Source organism: Trematomus bernacchii, unplaced genomic scaffold (genome assembly GCF_902827165.1).
Source record: "Trematomus bernacchii unplaced genomic scaffold, fTreBer1.1, whole genome shotgun sequence".
Taxonomy (NCBI): domain Eukaryota; kingdom Metazoa; phylum Chordata; class Actinopteri; order Perciformes; family Nototheniidae; genus Trematomus; species Trematomus bernacchii.
This window is the reverse complement of record NW_022987313.1, coordinates 7300799-7315048: the sequence shown is the minus strand read 5'-3', so window position 1 is coordinate 7315048 and position 14250 is coordinate 7300799. Positions and strand designations below refer to the sequence as shown.

The following is a 14250-nucleotide window of genomic DNA, read 5'->3' as shown; positions in this document are numbered from 1 at the left end:
CATGTCTGTACTCTTATTATTCCCTTACAGCTAGCAGCAGGCTAACCAAGCATAGCGCAATGAAAACAGGAGGAAACAGCTAGCCTGGTTTTGTTTCAGTTCTCAATCGTATCATTTGGTTCACTCCCACTGCTCTCATCAGCACAGCAGTCAGCTGTTTTCAGCACAAGAGTTCTTAAATCCCAATCTACACTTAAATTAGCTGACCACAACCAGACGACACGCGGATAAAGTTAGTTAAAGAGTCAGATATTTCTATTTCTGGTAAGCAGAGAACAAAAAATAAAGCAAAACGTTGAGTAAATATTGGAAAGATATTCTAATGGTGCTCCATATCAGCTGGATGAAATTGGCAAATGTTTGCTAACATGACCATAATATCAATTTAAAAGCTATACTTAAGACACTGCTTCGTTTAAAGCTTGTTGTGCTGCCCCCTATGGGATAAAAAAATCAATTTACTATAGAGCTAGAAGATCAGAACAAGGTCAATTAAACAATCTTTGAAATGTTATACTGCAAATTCTCCAAGGCTTTAGGTTCTCCAATATAACGTGTATACCGTTATATTGTACCAATTAATGATTTTATATCAATCTACCAACTAAGAGAGTCTGTACGGAGGTCGCCCTGACATCTGTCTGGTGAACATCCTGAGAAGGAGCGGACTGAGGATGAAACCGTCCTTCTAATCTCCACAAAGTCGTTCTCCCACTCTCAATGTGCTGGTGAGCTAACCTTCCTCCACAGAGATCAAACAGGAGTGTCTATGAATGATGTGCACACTCTACTCATGATAAGGCTCTGATCAAAATAATATACTGAGATATTGGGTACTTCATATGCGATCTCTGTGCACTGCCTACCTAATGATTAATTACACCATTAACCAAATGATACTCAAGCAATACTTCTTCTCTGCATCACATATAATTGTGTATAACAAATGTAAATCGAAATTGCCTGCTTCACACAAATCAATAATTTAAATTAATTAAACATTTTAGTGTTACATTTGTTTCCCACAATACATTATTAATGTGAACTAATTTCCTCTCTGATATGCGTTTCAAACATAGCCTCTGGTTTTAAAGGAAAAATGTGAACCTCTTTATATGGATATCTGATCAGTGTTAATGAGCAGTGGTGTGCCTACATGTACCATGATGCAATGCACGCAAGCTTCTGATGCCCAGGGTCCCCGAGGGCCAGTTCCTCTTGCAAAGCTAACTCAGCTCCAGCCTCTGCCTCTCTACACTTAACTGCATTCATTTGGCAGTTTACTCCGGATCAAATAAATACGCCTGAATATTCGAGTCAATAACATCCTCTGCAGTACTATTTTGGGAAGCCATTTTTGCTGATGAAAACATAACAAGCTTGCAATTCAAACAAAGAAACAAGGTAGGTCTGTCTTTGAGCCGCATCAACAGCTCGCCCTCTGGCTACGCAGAGGAATCCTAGCTGAAAAGGATGCACTCATTTGTACTATATTTACTAGTATCACTGATTGCCACAGCAGGTGGCCAATTTCCCTCTTTAATTTTAGCATTGAGGCAGAAATGAGGTCAGAACGTCACTGTGGCCAACCAGACTCAGCACCTCTCTCTCTTATGAATGACTGGCTGTGCCCTGCTGGACTGAAATCTGCTGCACGGGGATCTAAGACAGATTCTCTTTGAAAGTGTGCTAAAGTAATGTTTCCAGCAATATGGAGAAGATTGAAAACACAAGGTCCGATATATTCAAAATGCTTCCTGGTAACAAATGTTGTTTATTTGTTTGAGCAGGATTTGCCATACTGTATTTACGAGCACCAGAAGAGTCACAATCTGTTCCTGATTTTCTTGATTGACAAGCGTGAATATTTAAAGCATTCTAGTTTTTTTGCCGTATCTGCTGTTGCCTTTTTTATTATTTACCCCAGACTTATATTTTGTTATGATGTGTTATTATTTTCTGAAACCGTTATATGAACCACGAGTCAGGTACCCGCTGTGTGTCAGTGGGAACCTATAACCGAATTGACCAGAATTAAGCAAAACATGAGTTTCTCGTGATGGATTAACATGTGACTTCAGACACTCTGTTGTTTTTCTCCGTGTCCTTTTGCTTCATCTGACAGTGGCCTGTTTTCATTCCACAATGTCAAGTCACTCCAAACCTATTCTTCAACATATGGGCGTGAACATTGAAGCATTTCCTTCTCCAAAACAAAACGTCATTGAACTTTGTGTTAGGTGAAATAAGGAAAATAAAAACTGTGGAGGGCAGCTGCCCAGATGTTTTAATCTTTTGTTTTCATGCCTTAAATCAAGTGTGACTGTTTGTGCCGAATGTCTTCTGAACTTTATTTTTGTATGATCCTACTTTGCATGATGCTGCCATATTTTATCCTTTTATCCTTTTCAGCTTCTAATGTTTTTCCTTTGCTGATATAATGGAACGTGTTGTAATGTGTGTTGTATTTGTTGTTTTAATGAAATCAGGCTAGACAACTGTGGGACATTTGCCTGGCACTTAACCAGAAATGTAATATTTTAATGATAAGCACCATCCCTGTCCATACAAGAATTGGTAACACTTTACCTTTACCCCGTATATTTTTACATTTCTAAGCTGTGTATAATAATAGCGAGAGAGAGAGAGAGCTTTAACATATTGTTATCCACTGTAGGTCAGCCTTTCTTCAATGGGAGTCATCCTGTTACAATTTCATCTATTTATCAGATAACTGTGGTCTCCTCTGTGTCTGGGGCTCTTTATCTCTACGGTGATTTTCGAAATAATTTATTTGAAGAACTCAGTAACGTTTTTGACAATCTGTGTATTTTCAATCGTTAAAATCCAACATAAAATATGTGTGATGAAGGAGGACTTTTCCAACAATCTTAAGGCAATACAATTGTCTGTGAAATGTTACACCCTGAACGTTTAATACTGTACTGTACACATGGCAGCATCAATGAAACCATTGTTCCCTCTCTGTTTTGAATGGCCTCAGTTTCTTTTCACTATTTCTTCTGGGAGGAAAAGGAGCAGATGAGAAGAATAATACAAAAAAATATCTTTTAACAACTCCGGACCAGATTTGCCTCAACTCATGTTGGCCTTAAACGTGAGAGCTGCACAGCTGGCTGCTCATCTCTCGGTTATGCAGGCAGCAGAGCCACTGAGATGCATGTTTTGATCTCTCCCTTGTTGCAGCCTGTGGCTATAGATCATTCCACTCAAACTACACCTGAGCAACACATCTAATTTGTTATTATAAAAAAGAAGAGTATCATTAGATGAAGTCGGCCCTAGAGCAGGCCTGAGACGAACGATGCAAAATGAGTCGTGTTGTAGAGAATCATCTTGTCTCTCTAATGCTTTGGACAAGGTTCAACACTGGCTGAACAACATTTGCTTACAGTTCAACGTAAAACAAACAGTATGCATGATGTTCAGTAAACGACCAGTCAAAATCGAAGGATCCAACGTGTTTTTAAACGGAGCAGAAATATAACTAGTCTCCCACTTCAAGTATCTTGGAGTCATACTGGACTCAAACTTGACTTTTAAGAAACATATCAAGAAAGTATCCAATAATATTAAATTCAACTTGCAAAATGTTAAACAAATCAGACCTTTCTTAACTGTCAATGCTGCAAAGTCATACCTCCACTGTATGATTCTATCCCACATTGAATACTGTTTGACAAACTGGTCGTTTGCTTGTGCCACAAACCTGAAACCCATAGAACAGCTGTACAAGAGAGCTATCAAGGTGTTTGACAGAAAGCCAAATTCATACCACCACTGTACCATCCTTGAAAAACACAATTTCGTAAGTTTTGACAATTTTAAGTCTTTTAAGAGTATGTGTTTTTTTTATAAATGTTTACATGGACTGCCCCCCCTCCTTCCCTTAGGGGAATTCATCCACAAAAAACACAATGGACGCTGCACTAGGTCAGAAACCAGAGGAGACTGTGAAGTCCACCGTAGACGGATCACTTTTGAACAAAATGTCCTATCCATTAAAGGCAGCTCATTGTGGAATAGCCTCCCAACTGAGTTACGGGATTGTCCCACTCTCAATAGCTTCAAAGGTCAACTCAAAGAATGGTTGAGAGACAAACAGACGTGCAATCACCGCTAAATGCACTTTAATACAGGGGTATCTCCTCTTGCACTTTATGTAGCTCTTGTATCCTCTCTTGCACTTTATATGTCGTTGCTGCTATATTGTATTACCATGTCATAAATACTTGTGTATGCTGCTCTTGCTCTTTTGCACCTTTTGCATATCATGTATTTAGTTTTTGCTATGTTTGTAAAATGTAAACTTCTTAAATGTTTTATTTGAGGGACTGCGGATGGAAATGAGCTCAAAGCTAAATCTGGACTGTTACGCTTGATACATTTTAATGTTTTAAGTGTTCATTACTGTGCATTGTCCCTGCCAAATAAACGATTAAATAAAAAATAAATAAAAAAGTATACGGAAACAAAGGCAAACTGAGGAATCATATTCAGACCACATCACATCTGACTCCTGAGATATTCTAATTCCCAAACTTCTAAGAGGCTCATACTAATCAATTTCCCCAGCTCTTTTAGGGTCAACCTACACCGTTTCATTTGATCTAAAATATATCTATTTTTAAAAGATCAAGTTGAGCACATTAAGCACTTCTTATCAGGGTAAATTTCATTCCTAAATTCAACCAATAAGATTATTCTAACTTAAATCGAATTAGGCACCATGCGTAAAGTCTGCATTTATATGTGCTTTCCATTCATACCACTCAAAGCGCTTTACAACATGTGTGTGTTTTGGGCCTATGTGTGTGATATAATGTAAATAACAACAGAGTAAAGGACAAGGATTAATAAAGTATGTCTAAATCTTAGGGGTGTAACGGTTCACAAACATTTCGGTTCGGTACGTACCTCGGTTTTTAGGTCACAGTTCGGTACGTTTTCGGTACAGCAGAAAAAATGATCACAAAACATAAAATATTTGTTGGGGGTTTTTAATTATTATTAAACTCTGAATATTCACTCAAATAAATACAACATATAATAAAATAAACATTAAGGTGCAGCATTTCGATGAACTGAAATAATCTGTACTTGAACTGTACTGTACTAGTTTGACATTAGGACTTGCTTGCTTGTCATTGTATTTTCATGTTTTTTAAATTAACTTGTTGCTTGCCGAAAGGGCAGATCTGCTGGCACTAACAATGTCTCCTGCTCTGGAGAACACCCTCTCGCTAGGGACAGAGGTAGCAGATACAGCCAGGTAGCGCTTTGCTAACATGGCAACATAAGGATATTTGGCGTTTGTAATAGCTTTGGCTCGGTCTGAACTTTTTAAGAGTGGTGGAGGCTTAAATGCTAGTGGGAGTTGGGTTTGCACTTTTTACGTTTAACGTTATATTCATTCGGCACACTTGGGTACACACGTGTACCGAACCGAAGGGCCCATACCGAATATTTTCGGTACGAATACGTATACCGTTACACCCCTACTAAATCTTAATCTTGATGTCATGTAAGCGTTCACCCCTTCACAAACATTCATACAAAGGCAGGGACTAAAATTCACACACATCTGTGTCATCGGAGGTAATCTGGGGTCAAGTGCCCAAGGACACTTCAACATGATGACTGCAGGGACTGGAGTTTGAACCACTGAACTTTGTAAATGTTGGCTGAGGTGGGTTTGTGTCTTTTAAAATATATTTTAAAGCATGAACTCTGAAGTTGGTTTGAGCAGAATCACTCGAGTGTTGCGCTGAGTGACTTCCTGCACTAATGAGATTCATGCTCTGCTGATTGAGTGCAGATCAGAAATATATTTTTTAACATTTTAGACCTAGGCGTACACACACACACACACACACACACACACACACACACACACACACACACACACACACACACACACACACACACACACACACACACACACACCACACACACACACACACACACACACACACACACACACACACACACACACAACACACACACCCACACACACACACACACACACACACACACACACCTTTAATGATGTTGAGAGTCACTGCTGCTGTTTAATCAGGCATCTAATTAAACCTTCAGTTACTGAGCCACTGTGATATTTACATCTAAAGCCCACATTTCCATCGCAGTCATACATCCACAATCATTAACTAAGAGCCTTGGTGGTTTCAGTATGAATTAGTAATGAAGGACTAAAGTAACCTCAAATCCATTTATGTAAGTCACAGTCAGGCAGCCAATATCTTCAATAACACTAAAAGCTAAAATATTGTAATGCAAGCTAAGTTGTGTATTTTTCAGCTTTTTGTTACCAATTAACCTACAGACAGGATTGGATTTTGTACTCCCTTTGAAACAATTTTTGCCAGATAACTAAAGCATGTTGTTATCCTCATTCCTAGGGACACTTATGGGTTAATTGGAAGAAAGAACAACATGATTACGGTATTGAAGAAGCCCTTTATCGTAATGACTAATGCCACAGTTGCACTTTGGCAGTTCTCCACTATGTGCCATTTTGAAAGATGTCGCTTGGCATTTAGGGAGAAAGTAAATGTTAACAGAGTCTAAAAGAGCAAAACCTCCAGTGTGTCTATTATATGAAACCCGGCTGAAAAATAGACCAAAATGATTTCATTTGTGTATTTGCAAGAATCTGGCAAAACGATAGGCATCATGGGGAGGCTAAGGGGATACGAGGCAATATATTGTGATTTTTTTTAAACTGTCATAGAATAAAGAACATCCATATGCAGAAGATTGGAGTAGAACAAAGTGTTCTTTTTCAATGCAATCAGAAAAGAGAATTCTGCATTTAATGACTCCAGATTGGCTGTGGGAACTATAGGCTGCCTTGTTCCAATGCGCTGTGATCGTAATCCTGCGTAGACTATCCTCAGTGCGTCATGAATTTGCGGCGAAGTCAGCCTTAGCCAAGTGCTGCAAGAGCCATTATCATAATTCTTTAGTTGCAAATACGTCAGTGTAAACAATTTACACCTTTGAGGATACATACAGTACATCAAAAGAACATAGATAAACCTTAAAGGTAATTCATTGTCCTTACTGGAAAATATATTTACTGTTGCAAATATGCAACAAACTAATCTCAAGGACATTTATGAGAGAACTGTTCCTCACTTGCTTCTGAACTAGGCTGCTTGCTGTGGACGACTCAGGAACAGAGAGGGGGGGGGGGGGGGGGGGGGGGGGGGGGGGGACTGACATAATACTGTGAGTTTTGGCAAAGCTCACCCTGGGTTTTCTCCTGTCAGTGGGATTGACTGCAGTAAGAGCCACTTACACTGGTGCAGCCTCTGTGCCGCTTAAAGCCAAAGAGGGGTAGAGCCAAGAAACGCAATCCTCCTCTCCCTTTGCAAAATAAAAGATGGTGTTGCTGAAGATATGTGAAATAGGGAATTTCCTTTCATCTTATTGGGAAAGCCTGTGGAATAAAGTATTCCTTCTCAGCAGATGCAAGACCATGGATGCAAAACATGTAGTATGTGGGAGAAACCTGAATGAAACAGTACAAATGTGCATCCACCTGACAGTTTTCATGTGCATCTACCATACAGTTTTCCAAAAACAAGCACTAGCATGAGGTGATCAAAATCAGGCCATAACATGTACGCCTTAGAGGTAAACTAACAAGCTCCGTGGGAACATTTGAAGCCACATAAAGTCACAGTGACGCCAATAAGCCTGCTCTGTTGAATGCAAACTAAGCATATCATAATTTATGTGCCCACATGACATGCCACTGCTGGTCATAAACACTCAATCATATGACATTAAGTCAGTTTGGATCTGGACAGCAAGCACAAATAAAGAAAGTCTTTCGGGTAAACAATATCATTTAGATTCAATACAAAATAATTAAAATATTAAAAGGAGGTTGGGGATGTCATAGTGAACAGCACATGGGGATGTTGTAGCTTTTTTAAATGCTGCTATGTGTTTTCCAGTTAGGGTACGAGCTTAAACAAAATAAACATTTACCCGCATTTCAATTTGTGCAAAAAAAAAGGGAAAACGATGAGAAATGTGGGGGGGGGGGGGAATATGTTTTAGTGTTTGTGTGGTCACTTTTTTGTATCGATAATAGCAAAATGCAAGAAAGTTAGCAAATGAATCATGATTAACATGAAGCAAGTAGTGACTAAGCAGTGCACTTCCGGTTTACTTGCAGCACCTCAAATCATATTACACATTGTGGAGACTTTATAATAAATACACGAAATTAATATAATTGTTTACCTTTTTCCCAACAACTTGATGTTTGCCCGACGCTCTTTTCCTCACCTCGTTTCGTCTTCTTCTGCAATTCTGTTAAAAGGCACCTGACTAAAGCGCCACCTAGTGTTTATCTCAATGATCCCAACTCCTGATGTTACCGTATAGCAGCAGTAGATGGACCACTATTAATTCAGAAAAACGGTTGAATTTGATGTCACATGTTTATGCACACCTGCATATTGTTTGTAAAGTGCTTACTTTTATTATCTAAAGCACAATACAAATAATAAGGGATGGGAACATGGGAACGTTTAACTGTGGTGAAACATTTCCCTTTGCTTTTATAAACAAAAGCCAATTTAGATAAAAGTGAATTACAGTACTTACTTATCAAAATGACGATGGAGAGATGAGTATTGTAGTTTTTAATAAAATCCATGGCTCTCGTTTTTCGACAGGTCCACAGAGATTCCGTGTAGTTTTTGGCCCCTTTACGTCCTCATGAATACGTTCACAAACAGGCTTCCAACCCCGAACGCGCTCCTCCGGACAGTGTAGTGGTTTCTCCAAGTTGCGCACTGTTACTCATTCTGGTGATGCTGATGCTGCTGCAGCTCCGTGACGACAAACACTCTCTCTCTCTCTCTCTCTCTCTCTCCTCCTCTCGCTCTCTCCTCCTCCTCTCCTCTCTCTCATCTCTCTCATCCTCTCCTCTCTCTCTCTCCTCTCATCTCGTCTCCTCTCTCTCTCAGCCTCGTCCTCATCTCGCGCTCTCTCTCTCTCATCTCTCTCTTTCCCCCCCCTTCCGCTCTCTTCCCCGCCTCTCTGTCTCTTCCCTCCGCTCTCTTCCCTCTCATCCTCTCCCCCTCTCTCCTCTCCTCCCCCCTTTCTGTGTGTGTTGTTAAGTCACCACTCTACCAGTCCATGAGATGGCTTCCTGGTCCTAAAGACATTCATTTTCTCAGGTTTTATCCTCCACTTTAAAATTCCGTTTGGAGAGTATCTGTGCTCGGGCTGCAGGCATGGATACCAGCTTGCGCATACAGCATAATTACAGGTACAGGTTTATCATTAAAGGACTAAACTGACACACAATTTTCTATTTCGTTGTGTTTTTTTTTATCCATTATCCAACATGGTGCATTTTCCTGCCAAATGTACCCTTTTACTAAATAAACAAAACATGTTACTGGCCCTCCGTTGCCAGTTTATTAGGAAACTATTTATTAGGTACAACCAGTACTAAAACTAATGTCCAATAAAACAAACCCCAAATAAATTCTGTCATGGAGCTCATAATGTTGAGTTTCTGTTAAAGGTGTTAAAGAGAAAAGTTGTTTTGATCATTTAGAGTTTGCTGTTAAACTTTACTGCGTTATATCCAGAGGTGTTTCTGTTATTTTTGCAGGAATGTTTAGTTGAAATAAACTTGCGACTAAATGTATTTAGCCTGAAGTATTTTTTTTTAAATGTGTTTAATTAGCATTTCCAAATCTTCAAAGGGCAACGGCCATCTTGAATTTAAGAGGTGTAAGATAACTCCAAAAAAAGAAATGTACTTGGCCTATCTCTGAAAGGTTTTATGAACATTGTTTAAAGTTTCGAATATGTCACTAGTATACAACTGTACATTTTATCGTTTGTTCTGTACCGTTATGTTATGCATTAAATATAATTTGAGATATCTTTAAAATATTACCCATAGAAAAAATGGGGCCCTCAAGGACACTAGACACTTTAGAACACTAAACACAATTCACAAAACCCCACACCCAAAGTGCAAAACACCTAATTTCTCCTGCTAAGTGAAGAACTGCACTCAAAACTACATAAACACTTACCAAATGCAAACTTTTGCACCAAATATAACACACTTCATTCATAATACTAGATTGTTTGACCACCCAACTACACACTGCTGAGCATAATCTAAAGCACTTTCCTCTTTTATGGGCTATGCTCTGTACATAGAGGTTTCTGCAGAGAAAGATTGCTTGAGTATACAGAAATACAGTAAATGAAGAAATACAAATGAGTTGTTCAGCACATAGTTACTATGCTTCGGATCTCTCTCAGTGTGATGGCATTGTTTGCCAAAACCCAGTTTGTAACTGCTGCTTCCTGTGCCTCATTGAAAATCCTTAGCCTTCCACCTGCACCTCTTTGTTTCTCAGTCCTTCAGATAAACAACAAAGACATACTGTAGTGGTTGGTCAGTGTCTGTGTTGCATAAAAGTAAGTTTACCACAGTCAATTGTGCAGGATTTGTGTACAGTTATAGTATGCAACATGCCAACAATTCAATTACAGTAATGAAGTAAATACGTTTCACACAACAGATATAAGCCCTGATATATCATGAATTATGCAGAGCTAAAAACTGGTAACTAACCTGTTTTCAAGTCTAAGTGTCCGGATTACAGAGGCAACAGTAAATCGGCTTAGATTAGGCTGAACCCTCTGTCCAGCCTCTCTCATCGTCACACCATGGTTGATCACATTTCATTTCATTAGAGAGTATTCTTCTTTGTCCACGTCCTCTCCCTCCAGCTCTACCTCTACCTCTCATTCTTCCTCCTCTCACTCTCACCCCACCTCTCCCTCCTCCTCTCCCTCTCAGCCCAGCTCTTCCTCTTCCTCTTCCTCTTCCTCTTGCTTCCATGTTGGCTTCCATTGTTGCTGTAAGAAAGTACTCACCTGTGGTCTTTTTATAGTGCTAACATCCTGATTGATGAGCCAACAATTATGCTATCAGGTGTTTGGTCAGGTGGAACGTGTTTCTTGATCATTGGTCCATGTGTGAGGTATTTTGAATATCAGTGTTGCAGCTAACACGTGACTTTATGTCAGATGCCACAGAAACGTGTGCAGTGGTTTGCAAAAAGTGCCATGTTGATTTGCAAATTGTGTGAAAAGCTGAAAACGTGTTTAGAGTTTTGGAGATTTGAGCCGATGTTTCGCTCTTTGAGTGTCAGTTAAAATAATTGTGCTTTATGTATAATTTTAGTGTGTTAGCAATCGAGAAAAACTGTAATCTGTATCAACAGATTATGTAAGTAAATAAATATGGTATTTCCTTCCAAAATAGAAGAGTCAAATAGCATCCTTAAATACTTTAAACAGTTAACTTTAAAAACGATTTTTTTATTTTTTATAAATCAAACTATAAGAAAAAGCTTTTTTTTTGTGTACATTTCTCAGGTTAGATTGCCGGTGTTACGTGTTCCGAACATAAAAGAAGATCTCATCCATGGCTATATGCTGCCATGTGTTTTTAATTAGCTGCTCAGACATAAACACACATAGCCTCTTTGTTGAAGAGGATTTTCAAAATTGTCTAACAGAGATCAAAGCCAGTACTGCCGAGGAGTGTGCGGCTGGGTGTGTGAGTAAAGAAATTGCACTTATATATTGTTAGGAATCGCTGGTGGACGTGCAAAACATGTGCGCTTTTGAAAACAAAAATAATGTTCAGTTTGCACAATGCAGAGGTTGACATTTTAACTAACTTGTACCATGCTGTCTTGATTATTTTCCACCATGTGATAATCATGTGAAGTCCAGCAGTGTTTATATGAAGATAGGGTTTCTTATTGATTGAATACTGGTAACTAAATGCACAAATCCACAGCAAGCAGACATTCAGATGCTTTTAAAACCTATTTCATATTGATTTTAGATCAAGTGATTCAAGTAATGAATTTTGACGTGATGTTTTGAATTTTTTTTGAATTAGAAATTTGCTGACAAAGTTGTCCAACCACTTATATAATTATACATGTATATTCCCATGGAGAAACAAAACACTTACACTCTCATCTGGCTTTTGTCTTTAGTGGGACAAAGGACTTTTGGCATACAGGTTGAAGTAGATACATATGTTTTTAAATCAAGAGAGAATTGGACAATTGTTTTTAGCTAGAATACAAAACATAAAATATGCCCTACTCAAAGTCCCCAGACTTTATTGACAGAAAGAGTTATTTCACTTTGCTGATCATTGAAAAGAAGATTGTATAGCCTACTTTAGCCCTCTTTAAAAAAAAAAAAAACCTTCTTTAAATTAAAACAAAATATTAGCAAAAAGACTATTTGTCTCTTCCCGTTTTAAAGACAAAGGTAAGGTATGAAAGAAATACATTAAATCGATGTAAATCGATGTAAGCTACCGTTCCACCTTCTTCCTGTCTTCACCAGTCTTCTGAAGAGTACCGTTGTGTTCGTGTGTGACGCTGTAAATCAGTAGCCGTGTGAGGGACACTTCACACTGCGGATTTGAAGAGCTATAGCAAAACTAAGGGTGTGAAGGATGGCAAGTTCTTCTTTCAAGGGTGAAGATTGTTTCTGTGGTTATTATAGCACAAGGAAATATTCTTGATTTTCAAGAGACATCCTGTCACAGTCTTCAAGAGTAAATCTGATTCATCAGGGGATTTCCTTGTGTTGTGTAATGTCAAATGCTCCTCACATTCACAGAAAGTAAAGCACCTTAAACTATGCCATGTGTTTTGCCCATGGCTTCCTGGCGACCCAAAAACAACCTGATTTTCAAACTGGCTTTGTTGTATGTTTTTCTCACAGTGATTTTCTTCTCTGCAAACTGTTTCAAAAACGTATGAAACGGTCTTTAAATAATTCAGTACACTACACAAGCGCAGCATCCACAGATGTCTCTTCTCATCATCCTTTGAGAGACAAAGGGCAGCCTTTTTCTGAAGTTGTTGACCTTTCTAGTCATCTCCACTTGTGATTAAGTCCCTCAGATCTTATCACAACAGTATATTAGGTAATATGTCCACCAAGGGTTTTTTCTTACATCATACCTTCCAATTTCAGTAAGAGACACTTCACTCAACTAATTATACATATAGCAGATTAATTTAACATTCAAACAAATTAAAGTAAACAATACTAAAAGTTAAAAGCCAGAACAAATGTCAGACAAATTAAGTATTGGTGTACTGACAAACCTCCTGCTGCTCTTTAAAACAAGCGCTCCTGACTTTTCCTTGAAGAAATGTTCTATATCTAATCCTCTTCCAGTATGTGAGACTATTTTTCGTTCTGTAAGGCAAAAGTGAGAGTGCATGAATGGCTGGGGGCTGTAGGGTCCATTTCGACAAAGGTTGCATAAAACAACCCGCTTAAGCTTTAGTAAACAAACCACATGTTTGGTTTGGATCATCTAGACAGACCCCCCCCCCCCCCCCCCCCCCCCGAAGTGTCTGCCTTATTCCCCTTCCCATTCCCATGACACTCAGAAGACTGTGGTTTTCTTTCCTCTTTCTTTGATCATACTATATCCACATTTGTATTATTTGTAACAATCACACAATTGTATTTTGAGGTTTTTTTTCAAAGGTTGGTAGCAGGTTTGCCAAGACACTTCAGGAATCATTACACAGGCTCTTAGCTCAACGTCTGGGAATCTTGTTTTCAGAACAAATCTAGCGAGGGAAATGTCCACAGGGTGATCTGGCCAAAGTGATTTCTACAGAGCTCCGTTAGTGCAAACCACTGATTGTAATAGTCTGTCCATTAATCTGGAAAGCTTAGCTTAATGAATAAAGTCAATCAAATGACAAGTGGGCCAGAATAAACTAGCAATCATTGAAATGGGAAGCAGGTGAGAGTCAGCATTGTGAAACAGGTAAAGGGGAAACCAGAGTGAGTAAGAGAACTAGGAGAATTAGTGACAGAAACAAAATGGCCATATGTTGAATGAGTTGTTCGTGGTGACAACTTGTGACAATTTGTCACCAACACGCCGTTTTTCTCAGGTCATAGGAGCTTGTCAGCATCTTTCAAGTCATTGTTTTTGTTTCAGTCTATGGAAAGCCTGAGAGGGACAGCAGAGACAAACATCGGATCTATATGTTGTTTATCTTCTGTTCTTATGACTCAAAAACAATGTTTTTTTTTCATCTGTGAAAAAAGGTTGTAAAGTTTGGAAGTAATGCCAGGTAAAAT

General features: G+C 38.8%; 1 protein-coding gene across 1 annotated transcript in view; it reads right to left on the bottom strand.

Annotated features, from left to right (window-relative positions):
• The window catches only part of ltk (leukocyte receptor tyrosine kinase), a 52945-nt gene extending 44089 nt beyond the window's left edge, over window positions 1-8856 (bottom strand). The window contains exon 1 of the mRNA XM_034146098.1: window positions 8668-8856. Within this exon, the coding sequence (XP_034001989.1) occupies window positions 8668-8719 (52 nt within the window). The 5' untranslated portion in view covers window positions 8720-8856. The remainder of the gene's footprint in view (window positions 1-8667) is intronic.
• Between the last annotated feature and the right edge of the window lie 5394 nt (window positions 8857-14250).